Source organism: Hemiscyllium ocellatum, chromosome 3, assembly GCF_020745735.1.
Source record: "Hemiscyllium ocellatum isolate sHemOce1 chromosome 3, sHemOce1.pat.X.cur, whole genome shotgun sequence".
Taxonomy (NCBI): Eukaryota; Metazoa; Chordata; class Chondrichthyes; order Orectolobiformes; family Hemiscylliidae; genus Hemiscyllium; species Hemiscyllium ocellatum.
The window spans coordinates 19,742,459-19,767,910 of NC_083403.1; the positions used below are offsets into that span (position 1 = coordinate 19,742,459).

The 25,452-nt window shown below is 42.0% G+C and overlaps 1 protein-coding gene across 1 annotated transcript in view; it reads left to right on the top strand.

Annotated features, from left to right (window-relative positions):
• Nucleotides 1-24,384, top strand: part of tpcn3 (two pore segment channel 3) — a 62,245-nt gene extending 37,861 nt beyond the window's left edge. Inside the window, exons 13-19 of the mRNA XM_060848828.1 lie at nucleotides 9,588-9,675; nucleotides 17,880-17,949; nucleotides 18,026-18,245; nucleotides 22,593-22,683; nucleotides 22,776-22,889; nucleotides 22,966-23,078; nucleotides 24,082-24,384. Coding sequence (XP_060704811.1) covers nucleotides 9,588-9,675; nucleotides 17,880-17,949; nucleotides 18,026-18,245; nucleotides 22,593-22,683; nucleotides 22,776-22,889; nucleotides 22,966-23,078; nucleotides 24,082-24,227 — 842 coding nt within the window. The 3' untranslated portion in view covers nucleotides 24,228-24,384. The remainder of the gene's footprint in view (nucleotides 1-9,587; nucleotides 9,676-17,879; nucleotides 17,950-18,025; nucleotides 18,246-22,592; nucleotides 22,684-22,775; nucleotides 22,890-22,965; nucleotides 23,079-24,081) is intronic.
• The last annotated feature ends 1,068 nt before the right edge of the window (nucleotides 24,385-25,452 follow it).

Sequence of the window (25,452 nt, forward strand, 5' to 3'; positions counted from 1 at the left end):
CACACACCGGATCATCAATGCCAAGCTCGCAGGAATCCGATTTACGAGAGAGGAAGAAAAGGACAACCATCTCCCATTCCTAGACGTGATGATACAGAGAACAGCGAACGGAGAATTCAGCACAAAGGTATACAGGAAAGCCACACACACAGACCAAGTCCTGAACTATGAAAGTAACCACCCCAACACACGCAAACAAAGTTGCATCAGGACATTATTCAAAAGGACCACAGCACACTGCAGTACACCAGAACTGCAAAAAGAGGAAGAAGAACACCTTTACAAGGTATTCACCAAAAACGGATACCCGCGCAATTTCATCAACAGATGCCTAAGGGAGAGACAACGGAACGAGGACATGCCGCAACCCAAAGGACTAGCCACACTGCCATACACCAGGAGCATTTCCGAACTGACAGCCAGACTGCTGCGACCACTAGGACTCATAACAGCACACAAACCAACAGCCACTCTCTGGCAACAACTCACCAGAACAAAGGACCCAATACCCAGAATGAGCAAAACCAATCTAGTGTACAAAATCCCATGCAAGGACTGCACAAAACACTACATAGGATAAACAGGAAGACAACTAACGATCCGCATCCATGAACACCAACTAGCCACGAAACGACACGACCAGCTATCCTTAGTAGCCACACACGCAGATGACAAGTAACATGAATTTGACTGGGACAACACTACTATTATAGAACAAGCCAGGGAATTCCTAGAAGCATGGCACTCATCCACAGATTCAATCAACAAACACATCGACCTGGACCTAACATACTGGCCACTGCAGCGGACAGCAAGAACTGACAACCGGAAGCGGCAGAGATGAACCACTATAAATGCTGGAGGAAATATCACAGAAGCGCTTCACAGGAGGCTCCCAAGCATTGAGGATGTCACCTAGAAAGGGGACGAAACGTTTGCAACACAAACTCCCAGCTCGGCGAACAGAACCACAACAATGAGCACCCGAGCTACAAAACGTCTCCCAAACTTTGAAGGGTGCAGAATGTTCTCATGGGGGAGAGGGGCCAGCAGGAGTTCATTGCCCACATTGGAACCAACGATATAGGAAGGGAAAAGGTTGACATTCTGAAGGGAGATTACAGAGAGTTAGGCAGGAATTTAAAAAGGAGGTCCTCAAGGGTAGTAATATATGGAGTATTCCCAGTGCTACGAGCTCCTGAGGGCAGGAATAGGAGGATAGAGCAGATGAATGCATGGCTGAGGAGCTGGTGTATGGGAGAAGGATTCACACTTTTGGATCATTGGAATCTCTCTTTCTGGGGTAGAATTGACCTGTACAAGAAGGACGGATTGCACCTAAATTGGGATGGGACTAATATACTGGCAGGGAAATTTGCTAGAACTGCTTGGGAAGATTTTAACTAGTAAGGTGGGGGTGGGACCCAGGGAGATAGTGAGGAAAGAGATCAATCGGAGACTGGTATACTTGAGAACAGAAGTGAGTCAAACAGTGAGGGCAGGCAGGAACAGGGTAGAACTAATAAATTAAACTGCATTTATTTCAATGCAAGGGGCCTAACAGGGAAGGCAGATGAACTCAGGGCATGGTTTGGAACATGGAACTGGGATGTCATAGCAATTATAGAAACATGGCTCAGGGATGGGCAGGACTGGCAGCTTAATGTTCCAGGATACCAATGCTACAGGAAGGATAGAAAAGGAGGCAAGAGGGATGGGTAAATGGCATTTTTGATAATGAATAACATAACAGCTGTACTGAGGGAGGATATTCCCGGAAGTATATCCAGGGAAGATATTTGGGTGGAACTGAGAAATAAAAAGGGATGATCACCTTTATTGGGATTGTATTATAGACCCCGCCAATAGTCAGAGGGAAATTGAGAAGCAAACTTGTAAGGAGCTCTCAGCTATCTGTAAGAATAATAGGGTAGTTATGGTAGGGGATTTGAACTTTCCAAACATCGACTGGGACTGCCATAGTGTTAAGGGTTTAGATGGAGAGGAATTTCTTAAGTGTGTACAAGACCATTTTCTAATTCAGTATGTGGATGTACCTACTAGAGAAGGTGCAAATTCATAGCTCCTCGAAAGTGAAGTTGCAGGTAGATAGGATAGTGAAGGCGGCGTTTGGTATGCTTTCCTTTATTGGTCAGAGTATTGAGTACAGGAGTTGGGAGGTCATGTTGCAGCTGTACAGGACATTGGTTAGACCACTGTTGGAATATTGTGTGCAATTCTGGTCTCCTTCCTATCGGAAAGATGTTGTGAAACTTGTAAATCTTTTCTGAACCCTTTCAAGAATGTTGCCAGGATTGGAGGATTTAAGCTATAGGGAGAGGCTGAACAGGCTGGGGCTGTTTTCCCTGGAGCGTCAGAGGCTGAGGGGTGACCTGACAGAGGTTTACAAAATTGAGGGGCATGCATAGGATAAATAGACAGTCTTTTTCCCTGGGGTCAGAGAGTCCAGAACTAGAGGGCATAGATTTAGGGTGAGAGGGGAAAGATATAAAAGAGACCTAAGGGGCAACTTTTTCACGCAAAGTGTAGTACTTGTATGGAATGAGCTGCCAGCGAATGTGGTGGAGGCTGGTACAATTGCAACATTTAAGAGGCATTTGGATGGGTATACGAATGGGACGGGTTTGGAGAGATATGGGCTGGGTGCTGGCAGGTGGGACTAGATTGGGTTGGGTATCTGGTCGGCATGGACTGTTTGGACCGAAGGGTCTGTTTCCGTGCTGTACATCTCTCATGACTCCATGACTCTGACTCTATTTAGTTAATCTGCTCTGAAGTTGCAGTAACTGCAGTACAGTAATTGGGAGACCACTTATCATTTAACTGACAATGCCTGACCTGCTGTGCTTTTCCAGCACCACACACTCAACTCTGACTATTTTTATATGCCTAGTTATCAGTGCAAAAGGAAAAGTTTTAGTATAGGTTAGAATTATGCAATATTTCATGGAATCTTACAATATGAAAGGAGCCCATTGTGTTTATACTGGTTATTTGAAATAGCTATGGTTGTGTTTATGCCATAAGGGATCCGAAATGCGCAGTGCTATTTCTGAATTGTGGCAATAACCGGTCTGAGTTTTTACATGGAGAATTGTCTACCTCCTAAGAATGTGGATTAGCATCCAACTGTGAGCTGGTAGGATAAATTTGGTCCAAGTTGTAATGAATCCTCAAGTCTTACAGATAATATGGACTTCTGCTTGTAGCTACTGAGTAGGAGATCTGCTGTCGTGGAATGCCACACTTGTCTGTCTTGCTCTATCCCAGCTAGGTCCATTGTGTGACGTCCATCATCCAGCTGGAAATCCTAAATTGACCTTCTTTCTGCTTGCTCTCTGTTTGGCCCTCTGGATGAGATCTCTGTAGCTTTTCAGCTCTGTTCAAATTGCTGAAATACTGACTTTTTTTCGGATGATACTTTTTAACAGTCCTTTTCTGTTTTTGAACTCCAATTGTGAGAACAATCATATAAGGGATTTAAGCTTAATTCACTCCCCTTGTCTTGTAAATCATAAAAGAAAGGAATACTATCACGTTTGAAGTGAAGCTTAATGAAATACAATCTGGGTTTAGACCCTGAGTAGGGACCAGAGGGAGTAGTTAGCCTAAGAACAACCTAATAAATATCCAGTGGTAAACCAGAACGTTTTATACATTATCAAAATGCTTCTTCTTTGATTTTGAAGAACGTTTGTTTATAACCAAATGTTAAACAGCACATTGCTGAAATGGGACACTGAAAATAAACATGAGAGAGTGACAATAAAAATGAGGGATTTATACAGAGCCAAATAAAGTGCCAGGCTAGAAAAGGGACAGATACTCTTCAAGGAAGAGAGGAATGTGATGAGGCCGAGTACTGTTGTTAAAATTTATCTGACCTTTTTATGTAGAACAAATATTCAGAATTAGATTTACGTGCAACTTTAAAAATCAAAGGCCAGAACATCAACTTGTGGCACTCTGAATAATAGAATGCTGCTGGGAGGAGAGGTCCTTCAAAGTAAAATCATGAAGTTTAGTACGTGAATACCGACAGATTAGAGTCTTAGAGATGTACAGTATGGAAACAGACCCTTCAGTCCAACCTGTCCAGCCAACCAGATATCCCAACCCAATCTAGTCCCACCTGCCAGCACCCGGCCCATATCCCTCCAAACCCTTCCTATTCATAAACCCATCCAAATGCCTCTTAAATGTTGCAATTGTACCAGCTGCCTCCACATCCTCTGGCAGCTCATTCCATACACGTACCACCCTCTGTGTGGAAAAAGTTGCCCCTTAGGTCTCTCCTATATCTTTCCCCTCTCTCCTTAAACCTATGCCCTCTAGTTCTGGACTCCCTGACCCCAAGGAAAAGACTTTTGTCTATTTATCCTTTCCATGCCCCTTATAATTTTGTAAACCTCTATAAGATCACCCCTCGGTCTCCTACGCTCCAGGGAAAACAGCTCCAGCCTGTTCAGCCTCTCCCTTTAGCTCAGATCCTCCAACCCTGGCAACATCCTTGTAAATCTTTTCTGAACCCTTTCAAGTTTCACAACATCTTTCCGATAGGAAGGAGACCAGAATTGCACGCAATATTCCAACATTGGCCTAACCAATGTCCTGTACAGCCGCAACATGACCTGCCAACTCCTGTACTCAATACTCTGACCAATAAAGGAAAGCACACAAAACTCCTTTTTCACTATCCTATCTACCTGCGACTCCGTTTTCAAGGAGCTATCAACCTGCACTCCAAGGTCTCGTTGTTTAGCAACACTCCCTAGGACCTTGCCATTAAGTGTATAAGTCCTGCTAAGATTTGCTTTCCCAAAATGCAGCACCTCGCATTTATCTGAATTAAACTCCATCTGCCACTTCTCAGCCCATTGGCCCATCTGATCAAGATCCTGTTGTAATCTGAGGTAACCTTCTTCACTGTCCACTACACCTCCAATTTTGGTGTCATCTGCAAACTTACTAACTGTACCTCTTATGCTCACATCCAAATCATTTATGTAAATGACAAAAAGTAGAGGATCCAGCACCGATCCTTGTGGCACTCCACTGGTCACAGGCCTCCAGTCTGAAAAACAACCCTCCACCACCACCCTCTGCCTTCTACCTTTTGAGCCAGTTCTATATCCAAATGGCTACTTCTCTCTCTATATTCCATGAGATCTAACCTTGCTAATCAGTCTCCCATGGGGAAACTTGTCGAACGCCTTACTGAAGTCCATATAGATCACATCTACTGCTCTGCCCACATCAATCTTCTTTGTTACTTCTTTGAAGGAATACTTTGAAAGAAACTAGAATGAAGATTCACGTAGATAGTTTAACACTGAAATAAGTAAATAAGCTTGTCTATATAGGGCAAATGATGATCAATTGCAGAAGTTAGGACTAGCAGAGTATTTTTGTGAAGATTTGTAACAAATCTCAAGCTTGTAACGAGAGAGACTCCAGTTACGACATTCTATCCACTTCTTTTAGCCACTTCAGAAACATGGATAATAAGTAAAAGATTTGTGGAAGGAAAGAGAGGCCTTTGAAAAGTAGATGCTGTGCTGTGGTTAAAAATGTCATATACACACCGTAAGATTTTGAAGAGGTGCTTGAAATCGCAAGTTCAAAAAGAACTCTGAGGAAAACTCGAGGGAAACGAAAATGCATTCTTGAGTAACAGCAGCATCACTTACGAGGTGTGCTGTTCAACAGTGACGGGCTGTATCCCATTCCCAAGAATCCCTTTATCTCTACCCCACGCCCAATCATCTCTCTATCTCTCGCATAATCTTCTGCTACTTGGACAGAGATCCATGAATTAGACATGGGTTTGGAAGGTTTTCCAAGAATTAATTTCTAGTGAGGATATTTAATTTCTTTTGAGGATTAGACTCGTGTCTGTGGGAAACTAAATTTGTTTTGTTTTTTTTTAAAATAAATTCATTCATAGGTGTGCATGTGATGAGCAAGACGAATTTTATGTTTCTTTGCTCATTCCTGGTTATCTTTGAGAAGGTGGAGGAGGCTGGCACCTTGAGTGACTGCTGTTAGTCATCTTGTTGACAGATGTTTATTTACACTGTTCAGACTGTGTTATCAGCATTTATGAAGATGCATAACTGTTTCAGACAACATTTGGCGTAAGCATTGAATAACAAGCTGGAATACTGTGGAAAGATGCTGCTCAAAGTCTCCATAAATATTTGCTGCCTACTTCCTTTTTTTATGAGGGAGATTGTAGGTCTGTTGTTTTAAGGAGCCCTTTTCTGCTTGGCTGCAGTGTGTATCTTGTTGATCATACACCCAGCAACCACTGTGTGCTTTTGGTGCAGGGAGTGAAGTTGTAAAATGATCGTGGCATTTAGCTCATTACCCATACAGGGAGATTAGTTTATCCAGGAGAGAGATCCATAATGCCGCTGATTAGATATTTTGTACATGCTGGGCAGGCTTTCAAGTGTCAGAGGTTCAGTTGATACCCTGCAGAATGTCCAACCTCTGTCCTGTACTCAACAATATTTCTGTTGCTTATTCAGTTAAGTTGCGAGTCAGTGGTGGCCTCATGAGTTGATGGTGGCGCCTTTGACAATAGTAATGTCATTGAATGTCTTGGGTGGTGGTCAGCCATTACCTGGGACTTGCATGGCATAAATTTTACCTGTCAGTCCAATACCAAGTTTGTATTTATGATTATAAAATCGAAGTATCATTTTGTATAGCCTTGCAGCATGCAGACACCGATTCTTTCACTATTTAACAACTTGTGAATGGATTTGATTGCAGAGTAATCAAAAGTGAATATCCCCACTTCCCCACCAAATGGAGGGAAAGGTCATTGATTGCATGATGGCTCAGTGGTTAGCACTGCTGCCTCACAAGCACAAGTGACCCAGGTTTGATTCCAGCCTCTGGCAACTCTGTGTGGAGTTTGCATATTGTCCTTCTGTCTGTGTGGGTTTTTTCTGGGTGCTCCAGTTTCCTCCTCAAGATGTGCATCTTATGTAAATTGGCCAAGCTAAATTGTGCAGAGCTTTCAGGGATATATAGGTTTGGTGCATTAGTCAGGGGTAAATATAGGATAATAGGGTAGGGGAATGGGTCTTGGTGGGGTACTGTTCAGAGGGTCAGTATGAACTTGTTGGGCTGAAAGGCCTGTTTCCGTACTGTAGGGATTTTATTTTAAAAAATGAACAGCTGACAATGGTGAGGCCCAGGACTCTAATCTGTGGAACTCCTGCAGAAATATCTGAAGCTGAGATGATAGGTATCTAACAACATACCAAAAGCCAGTTCCTCTGGAATTTTAATATTTCCAGGGGTTTTCATCTTGAACTCATTAGGACGAAAGAGGAAATGGCAAATTTTAAACAATAAGGACAAAGTACGCCCCTGAAGAGAAGGTGCTGATTGATTGATTGATTGATTGATTAATTGGCTGGTCGACACTGATCAACTGAGGCATTGTCATAAATAAAGTAACTGAGAGCGAGAGGCTCTCGGGCTCCAGGATAAATCAAAAAAAGGCATAACGTTTGAAGATATTCTGTTGGCAGAATATATTCCAACATTATACACTTTTAGTGAGTATAAATGAATCTCACAATACACTCAACTGAATATCTCTGTTTTGTTGGTACAGCTGTGATCAAACACTGTCATTGAACGTGTGCTGTCCAGTTGTTGAATCACAGACATTTTGCTTCAGGCTTTCTGAACACTGACTGTAGAATATGGTGTACTCTGCCTGTTATGAATATTGAAAGGATTCTCTGTTTGATCAGCCATCTAGTGGGACATGTGATCTACATGCCTGTCATTGCACTGGCATGGAAATTCTAACACTTTTTTGTAGCCACTGCATAGTGGCAGCTTGCAACATCTTCCTTAATGTGCTGTTCAGATTTTTGAGATACTTTGCCTTTTCAGGGTATTTTCAGATATGAAAGTTGCAGTCTTTAGCTCATTTGAGTTTGCTGAACACGCAGCAAACAAGTTAATCTGACCAGATCAATGTCCCACACAGTAGCTTTGCTGTGCTCTATTTCTGTATTAACCTTGCTTGTAAGTGAGCAAATTGAGCAATATTGTGTCTGGTAAGACCCTGTCCTGAGAAACTCCTGCAGCACATTCCAAGGGCTGAGATGATTGGCTTCTAAGATGCGCACAACACCATTCGGTGGAGCATTTTCCCCGATTCCTCCTCCAGTTTTGCTGGATATCCTTGATGCTGCCTTGATATCAAGGCCAGTCACTTTCACCTCCTCTTTCAACTTATTTCAATTATTTGACTTCTTTCAAATAATTTAGCATCCTGTCATAAACTGCAATTTTACAGTCGGTGGATTTACGCTGTTCTCTGTGAAACCCCTTTTAAATTTAATCCGACTTAGTTCAGACCATTATAATCTGATGCAACACAGACAGCCAGCCACATCAAATCAGCCTTGCTATCTCTGCATTTGCAACACAAAAATTAAAACACTCAATGACATTCAAAATTAACCCATTTGTCCCTAGCCAAGCTTTTTGAATAACCAGTACCAGAGGTTGAATAAATGATGGGTCAAAAAGTGTGGTGCTGGAAAAGCACAGCAAGTCAGGCAGCATCTGAGGAGCAGTATTAACATTCCTGATGAAGGGCTTCCGCCCGAAACATGGACTCTCCTGCTCCTCGGATGCTGCCTGACCAGCTGTGCTTTTCCAGCATCACACTTTTACTCTGATCTCCAGCATCTGCAATCCTCACTTTTTTTTCCTTGCTGAATAAATGATACCAGGCACCAAGTTCATAGCTTGAACAGAAGAATTAACAATATGTTGGTAATACAGTAACTTTAGCAGAGCAATGTTAAACCAGGTAATCTAATTAATGTCTATGATTTTAAACTCTAATTTCTTTTGATTTGTGTGAATGGGGGCTAGAATCAGACAAATGGGCATTCTTTCAGGGATACATCAAAAGAGATGTAGCTGGCCAGTTCACTGAAGCGGTCTCTGATCTGTAATCTCACAGGCATATGGGCTTCTAAAGAGACTAATGCAGATAAATAACTTACAGTAGGCTCCAATGAATATATTCAGTCAATGCTTATAACTGACATTCTATTCTCCCAACTTCCTCATCGGAAGATAAACAGGGAGCAATTAAACCTCCATCCTGTAGCTTTCATCAACACAATCCTTCTGATTAAAACACCGTTTAAAAAGCCAGTTCAAACTTTGGTTTCTCTTTGTTAGACTCCCTTCAAACAAGATATGTTTGAACATAATGTATTTCCAGAAACGATGCATCTAGAGGGTCCTTTTGAAGAACGATCTCCCTGCAATCAACTTCCAGGCCTGGCCTCATAAACAAATATCAGGTTGTTTGTTCTCATCTTTCCAAAAACAAGCTGTTGCTCACAATCCAAAGGTCACCTTCAACTCTTTGCTCAGTTCACAACTCCAAAGTACAAATGACTTTTTAAAAAAAACTTAAAGTAATGGAGGTCTTAAAAATATGCATAGTTCAAGGAGTGATCACCAAAATAGTGGTTGTAATTTTGAGTTTCCTTTTGTTACCTGCTCAGCTGGTGGATACAGCAGCCAACAAGTTTTGGATATTGTGTTCATCCTGAGAGTACTTCGATTAATCCGGATCATTGACAGCTTCCAGAGGTAAGAGCATAAAGACTGCGCTTTTAAAATGAAGAGTAGCCAAAAAAACCTTTTGACAAGCTGTTCCTTGTGTCCATTGTCATGTGGAATGGGCGAGGTGTGGGTGAGGAACACTGATTTGTTTCGTGTACTTCTGTTCTTTGTTTTTATGTTTATTGCCCAAGTGGAATCGGCATCAGTTTGATTTTGATCAGTCGTTCCATCATTCATTCAAAGGTTGTCATCAGGTGTCATTTCTGCAGTGAAAACAAAATGTGTTTGTTGGAGCCTTCATAAATTGATCTTCTGCTTGGAACCAGCTTGGTTATTTTCCCTTCTTTAGGGACAGCAAAGGTGTATAAAAGTAAAATCGCCACTGTCTTAGAGGACCAAAGGGCTGCACGCTCATCAGAGAGACAGAAAGAGAGATGACTGGTGGGTGGTTTAACCTCAGGGTCACCATGCCTCAGGCAAGAGGAGAGGTTGAGACAGTGAAATCCTCATTGTGAGCTTAGCTAGTGTGTACCATCTCTATATGCTGTGCTATGGAGTTAAACTCACCATTTTGCTTTCTATGTGCAATGTCCATATAACCTGTTTAACAGTATAACAATATAATTGAAATGCTTCGAGAGGCTGGTCCTGGCTCATTTTCTCTCAGATTGCCTTGATCTCTTGCAATTCGTTTATTGGTACAACATGGTTCACAGCAGATGCCATCTCTCTGACCTTACACTCATCCCTGGAATATCTGGATAACAAGGATACCCACATCAGGCTCCTACTTATTGGCTACAGCTCTGCCTTCAACACCATCATTTCAAACAAACTCCTCTTCAAACTCCAAAGCCTTGGTCTCAGCTGTCCTCTCTATAATTGAATCCTTGACTTCTTAACCAACAGACCACAGTCAGTATGGATAGATGGCAGCATTTCCTCTATTATGATCCTCCAACACCAGCGCCTCTCAAGGCTGTGCATTCATCCCCTACTATACTTCTCATACACACACGACTGTGTGACCAAATTCTGTACCAATTCCAATCTCCAGTTTGCTGACTATACCACCGTTCTAGGTTGGTTCTCAAACAATGATGAGACGGAGTACAGGAAGGAGACTGAGTGCTTAACGGCAAGATGTAAAGACGATAAACTCTCCATCAACATCAGGAAAATGAAGAAGCTGGTCATCGACTTCAGGAAGCAGAGCAGAGGGCATCCCCTTGTCTCCATCAATGGAGCTGCGGTGGAGATGATCAACAGCATCAGGTTCCTGGGAGTGGTGATCACCAACGATCTGTCCTGGTCCACCCATGTCGATGCTGCAATCAAGAAAGCTCAACAACACCTCTCTTTCCTCAGCAGGTGAAGGAAATTTGGCTTGTCCATCAAGACTCTTACCAATTTTTATAGGTGCACAAGAGAAAGCATCCTAATTAGATGCATCACAGTGCGGTCTGGCAACTGTTCTGCCCAGGACCAAAATAAACTACAGTGAATTGTAAACACAGCCCAGTCCATCTCACAAACCAGCCTTCCATCCATTAACTCCATCTATACTTCCCTTTGCCTCGGGAAGCAACTAAAATAATCACAGACCCCTCCCACCCCAGTTCAATAGAATACAGAACAGTACAGGCCCTTCAGCCCTCAGTGTTGTGCTGACCTTTTTTCCTACTCCAAGATCAAACTAACCTACATATCCTTCATTTACGATCATCCATGTGCCTATCCAAGAGTTGTTTAAACATCCCTAATGTATCTGACTCTACTACCACCGCTAGCAGTGTGTTCCACAACTTACCACTCCGTAAAGAACCAAACTCTGATATCTCCATTAAACTTTCCTCCAATAGCCTTAAAATTATGCCCTCTCACGATCATGATTTAAACCCTGGGAAAAAGTCTCTGGCTATCCACTCTATCTAGGCCTCTCATCATCTTGTACACCTCTATGAAGTCATCTCTCATCCCTCACTCCAATGAGACAAGCCCAAGCTTCCTCAACCTTTCTTCATAAAACATGCCCTCCAGTCCAGGCAGTATCCTAGTAAATCTCCCCTGCACCGTCTCTAAAGCTTCCATATGCTTCCTATACTGAGGTGACCAGAACTGAACACAATATTAAATGTGGTCTAATCAGGGCTCTATAGAGCTGCAGCATAACCTTGCTGCTCTTAAACTCAATCCTGCTGCTAAAAAAAGCCAACATATCATATGTCTTCTTAACAACCCTATCAACTTGAGTGGCAACTTTGAGGGATCTATGGACGTGGACTCCAAGCTCCTTCTGTTCCTCTACACTGCCAAGAATCCTGTCTTTAACCCTGTATTCTGCATTCAAATTCAACCTTCCAAAATGAATCACTTCATACTTTTTCAGGTTGAACTCTATCTGCCACTTCTCAGCCTAGCGCTGTATCCTGTGAATGTCCCATTGCAACCTACAATGGCCCTCCACACTAGGTTACAGTGGTGCTGGAAAAGCACAGCCGGCCAGGCAGCATCCGAGGAGCAGGAAAATTGACGTTTCTGGCAAAAGCCCTTCATCAGAACTGAAGGCAGGGAGCCTCCAGGGTGGAAAGATTAAATTCCTCCAACCTTTCATGTCATTGACAAACTTACTAACCCACCCTTCCACTTGTAGAAATCACAAAGAGCAGAGGTCCCAGAGCTGATCCCTGCAGAACACCACTGGTTACTGAGCTCCATCTACCACCGCCCTCTGTCTTCTATGGGCCAGCTAATTCTGTATCCAGACAGCCAGATTTCCCTGTAACCCATGCTGCCTCACTTTCTGAATGAGCCAGCCATGGGGAACCTTATCAAATACCTTGCTGAAATCTATGTTTACCACATCCACTGCTCTACCTTCATCAATGTGTTTTGTCACATCTTCAATTCAATAAGGTTTGCGAGGCATGACCTGCCCCTCTTAAAGCCCTGCTGACTATTTCTAATCAAACTATGGTTACCCAAGTAATCATAAATCCTGTCTCTCAGAATCCACTCCAATAATTTGTCCACCACTGATTTAAGACTGACCGGTCTGTAGTTCCCAGGATTACCTCTATATTTCCTTCTTTGAACAAGGAAATAACATTTGCCATCTGCCAATCATCTGGTGCTACACCAGTAGACAATGAGGACACAGATTATCGCCAAAGGCACAGCAATTTCTTCCCTCACTTCCTGTAGTAACATTTGGGTGTATCCCATCTAGCCCAAGGGACTTATTTATACTCCTGTTTTTCAAAGTTGCCAGCATATCCTCCTTACTAACATCAGCCTCTTCAAGCATAGCAGCCTGTTGGCGCTGTACTCACAAACGACAAGGTCCGTCTCACTACTGAAGCAAAGTATTCACTAAGGACTTTCCCACCTCCTCTGACTCCAAGCACAAGTTCCTCCACTATCCCTGATCGGCCCTACCCTGACTCTGGCCATCCTGTTGTTCGTCACAAGTGTAGAACGTCTTGGGGGGGGGGTTCCTTAATCCTACCTGCCAAGGCTTTTTCATGTCCCTTTCTAGCTCTCTTAAGTCCATTCTTCAGTTACTTCCTTGTAGCCCTTTTAAAGCCCTGTCTGATCCTTGCCTCCTCAACTTTAAGTAAGCTTACTTCTTCCTTTTGACTAGATGTTTCCCATCTCATCATCCAAGGTTCCTTAACCCTGCCATCCCTTCCTTGCCTCAGTGGGACAAACCGGTCCAGCACTTGTAGTAAGGCTCTCTAAATAACCTCCACATTTCTGTTGTGCATTTCCCTGATAATATCTGTTGCCAGTTTATGATCTACAGTTACTGCCAAATAGTATGATAATTCCCCCTCCCCTAATTACTTTAAGACCATAAGACCTAGGAGTGGAAGTCAGGCCATTTGGCCCATCGAGTCCACTCCGCCATTCAATCATGGCTGATGGGCATTTCAACTCCACTTACCCGCATTCTCCCCATAGCCCTTGGTTCCTTGTGATATCAAGAATTTATCAATCTCTGCCTTGAAGACATTTAGTGTCCCGGCCTCCCCTGCACTCTGCGGCAATGAATTCCACAGGCCCACCACACTCTGGCTGAAGAAATGTCTCCGCATTTCTGTTCTGAATTGACCCCCTCTAATTCTAAGGCTGTGTCCACGGGTCCTAGTCTCCTCGCCTAACGGAAACAATTTCCTAGCGTCCACCCTTTCCAAGCCATGTATTATCTTGTAAGTTTCTATTAAGTCTCCCCTCAATCTTCTAAACTCCAATGAATACAATCCCAGGATCCTCAGCTGTTCCTCTTATGTTAGACCAACCATTCCAGGGATCATCCGTGTGAATCTCCGTTGGACATGCTCCAGTGCCAGTATGTCCTTCCTGAGGTGTGGGGACCAAAACTGGACACAGTACTCCAAATGGGGCCTAACCAGAGCTTTATAAAGTCTCAGTAGCACAACGGCGCTTTTATGTTCCAACCCTCTTGAGATAAATGACAACATTGCACTCGCTTTCTTAATCACGGACTCAACCTGCATGTTTTACCTTTAGACAATCCTCGACTAGCACGCCCAGATCCCTTTGTACTTTGGCTTTACGAATTTTCTCACCGTTTAGAAAATAGTCTATGCTTTTATTCTTTTTGCCAAAGTGCAAGACCTCGCATTTGCTCACATTGAATTCCATCAGCCATTTCCTGGACCACTTTCCCAAACTGTCGAGATCCTTCTGCAGCCTCCCCACTTCCTCAGTACTACCTGCCTGTCCACCTAACTTCGTATCATCGGCAAACTTCGTGAGAATGCCCCCCAGTCCCTTCATCCAGATCACTTATATATAATGTGAACAACTGCGGCCCCAACACTGAACCCTGTGGGACACCGCTTGTCACCGGCTGCCACTCCGAAAAAGAACCTTTTATCCCAACTCTCTGCCTTCTGTCAGACAGCTAATCCTTAATCCATACCAGTAGCTCACCTCGAACACCATGGGCCCTCACCTTGCTCAGCAGCCTCCTGTGTGGCACCTTATCAAAGACCTTTTGGAAGTCTAGACAGACCACATCCACTGGGTTTCCCTGGTCTAACCTACTTGTCACCTCTTCAAAGAATTCCAACAGGTTTGTCAGACATGACCTCCCCTTACTAAATCCATGTTGACTTGTTCTAATCAGACTCTGCTCTTGCAAGAATTTAGAAACCTCATTCCTAATGATGGATTCTAGAATTTTACCAACAACCGAGGTTAGGCTAATTGGCCTATAAGTTTCCATCTTTTATCTTGATCCTTTCTTGAACAAGGGGGTTACAACAGCGATCTTCCAATCATCCGGGACTTTCCCTGACTCCAGTGACTTTTGAAAGATCTCAACCAATGCTTCCACTATTTCCTCAGCCACCCCTCTCAGAACTCTAGGATGGGAACTCTGAACTCAGAACTCTGACGTTTCCCATATTGTCAGCCCCTATCTCCCTCAAAGTGTATAGTAAAGGTCAGGGAGTGTATAGTGAAGGTCAGGGAGTGTATAGTAAAGTGGATAGTGAAGGTCAGGGAGCTGTGATTACTCTACTTTCTTGCATCCTCTTCCGTTGAGCAGAAGATAGAAAAGTTTGAATGCATGTATGAACAGATTCAAGAACAACAGCTTTTCAGCTGTGATGATATTTTTGAGTGGAGCTCTTTTAATGTTAATGTTGATCCTCTCTACACCTTGGCAGCTGTAACGTTATATTCTGCACTCTGTTTTGTAATCCTGATGCACTTGTATAGTACAATCTATCTATAAAGCCTGTAAGAGAATACTTTTTCTTGGTACAAGTGACAGTAATAAATCAAATTGAATGACACTGTTTAAAGTCTGTTGTCTTGCAGGTAGCCCTGGTATTTGCCTTTGTCACATTGATAAATGTCCTCCAGATGCTTTCAAATTATGATCTGTTGTCACTCTAACTTTTCTGTGGAATTTGGAAATTTTGAGTGATTTGATCCACGTTTTTTAATGTGATGAAGAATCAGACTGAGGTGGTGGAGAGACTGTTACTACAGGTTAGGGGAGTCTAGGTTAGTTTGGCGTTTGGGGAGTAGCTGAAAAATTAACTCCACTTTATAAAGCGAATGGAAAAACGTTTCTGGGACTGAAGGCCAGATGCTGCTTTAAACCAGGGATATTGCATAAAGAGAGGTTTGAACTTCTAAAAATCAAGTTTAGTACAGCATTGTGAATTGTATGCATGGTTTTTATCTCTTCCTGGAGCAATAAGGGAGAAGTCAGAATGGCACTGGTGGATTTCTGAAATAAGGGACAGTTGTCTGAAAGCAACATTTTGATTCCTGGACAAGTGATTACAATTTGTGTGTGGTCAATACTGCAGAAGTTTTAGCCTGTAAAGAGAAAATTCGCAAATCTCTCTCACTCCCCCTTGTATGGAGAAGTGTTTAAAAAATCTCCTGGTAGCTGTTGTCACTCACCATTTCCCTGTAAACTGTGGTCGCAAATTCTATTGTTGAAAGGATACCAGGATATTGCCTTTCAGGACTTTGAAAAGGGCGAATTCTTGACCAGTGAATGAAATACAGCATGGTGTAGAATAACCTTATCCCATCAACAAAGAATTGAAAGATAGAACATAAAACAAGACCGTGCACAACAGGCCCTTTGGCCCTTGATGTTGCGCTGACATCTGAACTAATCTAAGCTCATCCCCCTACACTATCCCATCATTATCCTTGTGCTCATCCAAGGATTGTTTAAGTGCCCCTAATGTGGCCGAGTTAATTACATTGGCAGTCTAGATTAGAGTGGTGCTGGAAAAGCACAGCAGGTCAGGCAGCATCCAAGGAGCAGGAAATCATTCCTGCTGAAGGGCTTTTGCCTGAAACATCGATTTTCCTGCTTCTCGGATGCTGCCTGACTTGCTATGTTTTTCCAGCACCACACTAATCTAGACTCTGATCTCCAGCATCTGCAGTCCTCACTTTTGCTTAACTCCATTGGCAGGCAGGTCATTCCCCGACCTTACCATTCCAAGTAAAGAACCTGCCTCTGACATCTGTCTTTAAATCTATCACCCCTCCATTTGCAGCTATGCCCCCTCTTACAAGCAGATGTCATCATTGTCTGAAGAAGACTCACTGTCCACCCTATCTAATCCTCTAGTCCACAGATGAGTCAGAGCTGAGGAGTCCAGTACAAATGGAGGATTGGTTAGTATGAGTGGCTGATTGGTTTATATACTAGTGACAAGTTATTGATAACAAAGGCCTTCTGTTTGCCAACAACTACGTGATTGGATCTCTGGTAACTGAACAAGGGGCCATGAACAAGATCCAGAAAAGCCTGTGGAATCCCAGTACATCTTTCCTTTGGCAGTTGCTCAAAAATATTACTTTTAATTGATGAGTCAGAGCCTGTGCAAACCAGTGGAAGCATCTGGAGAAGGATAACTGAGCAGCAGCATTCTGATCAGCACAAGAATCTTACCAACCATGTAAATGAGAGCCACTTAACTGTGTTCCCAGTTTTTCCTTCTATGATGAAAACACTTTCTTTCTATCTGTGTGTAAGCAGGAGTGATAAGGTTAGAGTTTTCACTGGTTTTCATATGCTGATGGTATATAGTTGTTTACCTGTAGCTAGATCTAATTACTTGTAGTAAATAGCAATTTGTGTTAAGCACAGAAGCCTGCTCCATGTTTTCTGTCAACTTTGTTCTAAAAGACAGGTAAATTGAAGAATTCTTCTTAAGCTCACACTTCCACATACTCTGAAAAATCTTTAACTTCTGTGATACCTCTAGGAATAGCAGGGCTTGATTTTTAGTGGACCACGTCAATGAATTGTGACATATTGTATACTTGGTCCCCACACCATTCTCAGGTTGTTCAATTTATAATGGAGATACATTTTCTGATTCTTAGCTGTCTCTTCTACTCTCTCTCTGCTGTTAATGGCTTGCAATTTCAGCAACTTGCTTTACACACCATGTAAAACCTAAACCTACAATGTCAAATCAAATTTATAAATGAGTGCAAACACCAGAGGATGATATTACCATGTTTCAGAATTTTTGGAAACTTCATCTGCAAGAGCAATTGTTAAAGGTTGAAAAAAAGTTTTTTTTTCTCTGTGTGACGGGTTTGAGGTAGACCTGCAGGATTTTCCATAGGATAGGGGAGGTATTAAAATAAAGTGAGGCAATTGTAATTGGGAGAGGTTAATTCTGAAGTTGTTCTATTGTTTTTTTTAAAAGGTTCAGGGTTCTGCTGAATACTCTGGTAAATCTTATTCCTACAATGCTAACCTATGCAGGACTTGTTGTGGTAAGTAGTTATACATTATGACATTTGGCAAGAAAGCTCACATTTCAAAACTTTAATTTACATGCATTTCTTTTAGGTTGTATACTACATATTTGCAATAATTGGAATGGAAGCATTCAAAGGCAGAATTCAATTTTATGGTGCCAACTCCAGTGATCCTGCAGCCAAATATTGTGGCAATCCAGCACTGAAGGGTTCTCAGTTTGCTGCTCTTAGATACTGCAGGAATAACTTCAATAATATTGTTTCGGCCTTCATTTTGCTCATTGAATTAACAGTGGTTAATCAATGGCATGATATCCTTTTTTAAAATTAATTTAGATGTAGTTGTTCTTTTCCCAATTGAATTGGAATTGTCCAGATCATTAAATATGAAGCAAATGACCCAGCAATAAGGTAGCATGTAACATGATGTCTCATCACCACCGGTGCATTAGGTGAGATGATTTTAGGACAGGGGGAAATTATGTCTAGCTGGTACAAGACATTGTTATACAGGCTTATCTTAATCTTCCAACTTTTTCTAAGAGTGAGAAGTTGATGTGGGGTTTTCAACAAGAAGTGTTTCATACAGCTTATATTTTAAAAAATGAGAGCATTGCTTCTGGGGAAATAGAAAAGTGTCTTGAAGTGATAACTCCATCAATCAGTTCAAAGTGATAAGCTTAAAACCACGACAAAGATTTGCGGTCTCGTTTGGGTGCATTTTAATATAATTGTGCCAGATACCTCTCCGGGTTAGTTTATAAAACTTTTACAAGTTACTCAGAACATCTGTTAATACAATGTTGTATTGCTTAGGAGACAACTGATCAGTTTTATTTGTGTATTAAATCAAGATTAGGTTCTCCTAGCTTGAAAACATTAGGAAGGAAGTTGAAAGTTCCAAGCAGATCCAGGGGTGTGTGAGGGCTTCTATGAAGTGTATTATGGCATAGGGTTAATCAGTTCAGGAAACACAATAGTTGTTGAACAAAGTAGAAGAGACTTGTTCTGTATACTAGGCTGAAAGGACTAAGGTATAAAATGCTCATCCTAAGCTCTGCTTAAACAAATGTAATGAATGATTATGAATATTTGTACCTTCTATGGCCAGATTCTAAACATTTAACAATGTAATGTTTTTGCATGTAATTTCCCTATTGTAGGAAGGTAAATTTGATATTTTGAAACAAGATTAATTCAAGGAAAATAGAATTTTGAAGTTGTTGGGATTTCAGACTTTAAGAAAGGTGAGTGCAATCATGATGAATATACTATCCGTAATGGAGGTTTGCAGGATGGCCCTGAGGGAGACAGTCATAAAATGATTGCTTGTCTGAATGGAGAAGTGGGCAAAAATATGTGGCCAAGTCAAGCCAAGCTTCATTTTAGGAAAGATAGCGCAGAAATGATTCCAGGGGTGAGGAATTACAGTTATGTAAGGTAATTGGAGAAGCTAGAATTGTTTTCTATTGAGAATAGATGGCTGAGGGGAGAACTGATCAATTGATCCAGATAGAGTCAATGATGAGAAACTTTCCCACTGGTGATTGGATTCAAAATGAGAAGGCATGGATTTAAAGTATGAATATGTAAATCAGGAGGCCATTTAGCCCCTCAAGCCTGCAGTGCCATTTGATAAGATTGTGGCTCATCCTATTGTGGCCTTGGCTCGATATTTTGGTCACATTCTTGATAAACTTTATTTTAGAAACACAGTAATGGGAGCAGGCTATTCAGCCCTTCAAGCCTGCCATGCCATTCAATATGGTTACGGCTGGTGGAACACTTCAATGTCTTTTACCCACCCCACCCCCATAACTGCACAATGGCTCAGAAATTAGCAGTGCTGCCACACAGCGCCAGGAACCCAGATCCAGTTCCACCTCTGGTGACTGTCTGTGTGGAGTTGGCACATTCACAGTGTCTGCATGTGTTTCCTCCCACAGTCCAAAGATGTGTAGGTTAGGTGGATTGGCTGTGGGAAATGCAAGATTAAAGAGATGGGGAATGGGACGCTCTTTTGAGTCCACACTGGCTCCAATGTGCCAAATGCGCTGCATCCACAATGTAAGGATTCTGTGATTCTAACCCTGTACATAGTCGGTAATCTGAAATCTCAGTCTGTATCTTAAACTTACTCCTGAGCTTCCACACACCTCTGTGGCAGAAAATTCCAAAGTGCACGACCCTCTGAGCTCATCCCAGACTTCAGTGGTATCCCCCTTTTATTTTAAAATTGTGTTTTCCCCCCCACCATTCTAGACTCCCCAACCAGGGGAAAAATCTTACCTGTACCTACTGTCTATTCCTTTTTAAGTATTTCGACAGTTTTCTATAAGATCACCCCTCATTCTTCAAAACTGTAGAGAATACAGGCCTAGCCCTGGTTTGCCTAACCTCTTATCAAGATACTCCTGCCAACTGGGGAGCAGTGATGAACCCTCATTGTACTCCCTGGGAATATCCTTCTCCGCTAAGGAGAGCCTGTTAGTGTGGATCTGGCTACCTGTGCTTTAAAGAAATATGCACTGCCTCCTGCACTCTCTGGGGAAGAGTGTTCTGAAGACTCACTATCCTCTAAGAGGGAAAAAATAACTTCTCATTTCAGTCTTAAATGGGAATTCTGTCCTCTTCCACAGAATCTCTCAGTTCTTAGGGTGCTGAAAAAGGCCATTTGGACCACTCTGCCTGCACCAGCCCCATTTCCTGTGCTAATGTCTTGCTATCTCACCCAGTATTTCTCGAGGTGGCACAGTGGTTAGCACTGCTGCCTCACAGCGCCTGTAGACCCGGGTTCAATTCCTGACTCAGGCGACTGACTGTGTGGAGTTTGCACATTCTCGCCGTGTCTGCGTGGGTTTCCTCCGGGTGCTCCGGTTTCCTCCCACAGTCCAAAGATGTGCGGGTCAGGTGAATTGGACAAGCTAAATTGCCCGTAGTGTTAGGTAAGGGGTAAATGTATGGGTGGGTTGCGCTTCGGCGGGTCGGTGTGGACTTGTTGGGCCGAAGGGCCTGTTTCCACACTGTAAGTCTAATCTAATCAATCTAATGCCCTCTTGAATGCCTCCATTGAACCTACCTCCTCCACATTCCCAGGCAAGGCATTCCACATCTTAATGACTGTGTGAAGAAGTTTTCTTTTTCTATCATCATCCATGCCTCTTTTGCACATTATTTTTAAATGTATGCAGATTTGTTACATCTGAGAGGGAGCAGCTACCCCCATCTACAGTGTCCAGTGCCCTCATGAATTTGAAAATCTCTATCAAATCTCTTAGCTTACTTCACCCCAAGAAGAACAGTCACAACATCTTCAATCTATCCTCATAACTGAAGTTTCTCAATCCTGGGATCATTTTTGGCAATCACACTCCCATTCACATCTTTCCTATAATGTTGCACCCAGAAATACACACAATACTCCAATTAACAAATGTTCAACATCACTGCCTACCAGTAAAAACAAGAACACTATACCTTGTTAACTGCTTTCTCCACCTGTCCTGGCACCTTCAATGATCCGGGCACATATACCGACACCAATTCGCTATAATTTACCTGTATGAATGGCTTCCTTTAACAGTACCATGATCTGTTTGCTCATCCACCCTTTTCACCGGGACAGGCTTAAAAAATTCAAACCAGCAAAACTGCAAAGGCCGAGGCACTTCCACTTCTACCTGACCTGTCTCACCTGCAAACTTGTCCTGTCCTGACTCCTTAAGATTAGCCTTCTGATTTGATCAAAGGAGTGTGACTGCCTCCTGGAGTTAAATGTCCATATAACTTTCTCTTTCCATCATCTATCTGCTCGATGACTCTGACCTGAAGCTCCTCAAACTCTGACTGCAGACATGTTTTCTTTGTTTCAAACTAAAGTCTGGGATTCCTCCATATACTACAGTCGCATCATCTTTCCCTGCCATCTTTATTATATTGTACCATGGTCAGTCTACAAACTGGTCCTTAGACCAGTGAGGTGCTGTTTTCTCTCTCTGCTGATAAGTGGCTGTACCTGTTCTCTCATGTTTTAAAATGGAATGTTGCCTCCCTCTTGCAGTTATCTAGGCTGCTGTCCCACTTGTTCTTCTGCCATTTTTTAATTTGTTAAAAAAAACTGTTTTCAGTCAGTGGTTACGGTCTAGAATACACTGCCTAAAAAGGTAATGAAGGCAAGTTTAATAAAGGATTTCAAAAGGGAATCATTGTCTTTTTGAAAAGGAAGAATAACCAGGATGATTGAGAAGGTAGGAAAATGGAAAATTGAAATCGGCAATAGTGCTCATTTGGGAAACCAGTGCAGACAGAATGGGCTGATTGGCCACCTTCTGCACTATATGGGGCTGACTCCAAGCAAAGCAGACTGGTTAAGGATAATTTAATTAAACATCTTCTCCTATATTAACAGGAAAAGACAGTAGATAAAACTGAACTATTTTACTGGTTGGAGATTATAGAACTAAGAGGCATAGTCTAATGGGGGCCAGACTGTTTAAAGCGAGATGTTAAGAAGTATTTGTGTACAGTGTTGTAAAATTCTTAATGGATAATGGCATAAAGAATTTGAAATAAATGTACAGCATTTTGAGTGTTTAGTCTTTACTTGTCCAATAGTTAGGACTTTCTTTACATTCCTTTAGATTCCTTAACAATAATACTTCTTGCAGCTGGATTTGTGAAAGTAACTCACTTAACGGCAAGGATCTTCTTTGTCATCTTTCACATAATGGTTGTTATTATACTAATAAAGTAAGTCCAATTTATTGTGTTTTGGAATTATTCAGGTATATCTTTGGTGAGTTCACATGAATGTGATTTTTTTTTTCTTTTTCTCTTCCAAGTATCTTTATAGCATTTGTTTTGGAAGCATTTTTTGTGGAACACTCGTTGGCCAGGAGTGCAGTAGAAACTGCTGTTGAGAAGAAAATTCAGGAGCTTGGAATGGGAGATTGTGTGTAAGTAAAACAGGGATGAGTGTGTTGCTCAAAAATTGTGTTGCCAATCCTTTTTAAACCTGCATGTTTAATTTAGGGACTGCCCTGCTGGAAATCTAGTTGAAGTCATGGAGACAAATGAAAATGATCTTGGAAATACTGATAATACAGACTTGAAATCCAAACTGAGATTTAAAATAGCTTCAATTAGTAAGTATATATAATGTTTACCTTTTGTACTAAACCAGGTTTTTGTATGCCATTTCCAATTACTATTTAAGATGTTTTATATCACATTTTGTTTTATTTATCAATATCACTCTGGAGTATTAAAAACAAATCAAGACCTAAGTATAACAACAAAGTGATTAGCATGATACCTCACAGGGACCTGGGTTTTATTCCAACCTCTAATGACTGTGTGGAGTTTGCACATTCTCCCAGTGGGTTTCGTCAGAGTGCTCTGGCTTCCTGCCACAGTCCAAAGACGTACAGGTTAGATGGACTGGCTATGCTAAATTGCCTGTAGTGTTCAGGGATGTGTAGGTTAGGTGCATTAGTCCGGGGTAAATATAGAATAATGGGGAGTGGGGTTAGGCGGAATGCTGTTCAGGAGGTCGGTGTGGACTTGTTGGGTTGAAGGGCCTGTTCCTACACTGCAGGGATTCTAAGGTTGTAGTCTGAATGAACTAGTCAGTTCTTTCATTTCCCAAGGCTTTGACTCCCTTTTAAAAATGCAACTCCAGTTTTTCCTGAATAACTGTATCCACACTAATGCAGTTTCTCAAATCTGGAGTCTGGCCAAGGTTGCAAAAACATTTCATGCACATGGTATGGCTTAATGGTGACTCAATTTACTCCTAAAACTTTGCATAATTTCTCCTTGATCATTTAGATAGTTACAAATGCCATGTTAGATCTTCTGTGATTTTACATTTTTGCCAGGTTTTGTACAGAGCATTATTACTAAAGGGTTTAGGGTGTAGGTTTGCTCGCTGAGCTGTAGGTTTGATATCCAGACGTTTCATTACCTGGCTAGGTAACATCATCAGTGGCGATCTCCAAGTGAAGCCTTTACTCGGAGGTCGCAACTGATGTTACCTAGCCAGGTAGTGAAACGTCTGGATATCAAACCTACACCCTAAACCTCAACCTGAGCTACAAACCTTGCGAAAGGGTTTTTCTAGTTACTAAATAACTTTTTTTTTGGTAGGATACAAGACCGTTGATGCCTTGCTGCAACACATGTTTGAGGAGGAGCTAAATCCAGAAGATGAAATACCAACTTTTGAAGAGATTGATAATCTTTCACCAGATGATTATGTGCCTAAACAACCCACTTTTGATAGTATAGCGTAACTTGCAAAAGGCTCGTGTCTTTCAAGATGAAAAATGTACTTTACATCTTTGTATTCTCTACTGAAATTTGTGGTATGGGACATGAGGGATTATTCTGCTATTTTTGAGCAGCATGTACTTTAACGTTGAAGATAATTGTGATTCAAATGAATTCTTGCACTAAACTGATCACTGATTTTCATTGTTTTTATTTTTCTAAGGAACCCTTTGTTAAATATAAATTGTCAGTAATAACATGATAGCATGATCATGTGATATTAATAGTAAGCCAGCTGGCTTACTAGGTAGGAGGGTTGATAACCTTGAAATTATAACATTTTCTTTCCATCATTTAACTGGGGTGTATTCAAATTGTTCTTAAATGTTAAATTATTGAGTACTTGACTTTTAAATTAACCCTAGCACTGTTATAGGCAGGGCCTACATGATCAAATTTTAACCTATTTTGCTCCTGCACACAAATTACTTCAACTTATAAATTATCATACTAGTTCAAGGTTTGTGCGAAGATTTGTAGCTCGGGTGCTCGTTGTTGTGGTTCTGTTCGCCGAGCTGGAAGTTTTTGTTGTAAACGTTTCGTCCACTGGCTAGGCAACATCATCAGTGCTTTGGAGCCTCCTGTGAAGCGCTTCTTTGATGTTTCTTCCAGTATTTATAGTGGTCTGTCCTTGCCGCTTCCGGTTGTCAGTTTCAGCTGTCCGCTGTAGTGGTTGGTATATTAGGTCCAGGTCGATGTGTTTGTTGATGGAGTTTGTGGATGAATGCCATGCCTCTAGGAATTCCCTGGCTGTTCTGTCTGGCTTGCCCTATGATAGTAGTGTTTTCCCAGTCGAATTCATGTTGCTTGTTGTCTGTGTGTGTGGCTACTAGGGATAGCTGGTCGTGTCGTTTCGTGGCTAGTTGATGTTCATGTATGCGGATTGTTAGCTGTCTTCCTGTTTGTCCTATAGAGTGTTTTGTGCAGTCCTTGCACGGTATTTTGTAAACTACATTTAGTTTTGCTCATGTTGGGTATCGGGTCCTTTGTTCTAGTGAGTTGTCTGAGCGTGGCTGTTGGTTTGTGTGCCGTTATGAGTCCTAAGGGTCGCAATAGTCTGGCTGTCAGTTCTGAAACGCTCCTGATGTATGGTAGTGTGGCTAGTCCTTTTGGTTGTGGCATGTCCTCGTTCCGTGGTCTGTCTCTTAGGCATCTGTTGATAAAGTTGCGCGGGTATCCGTTTTTGGC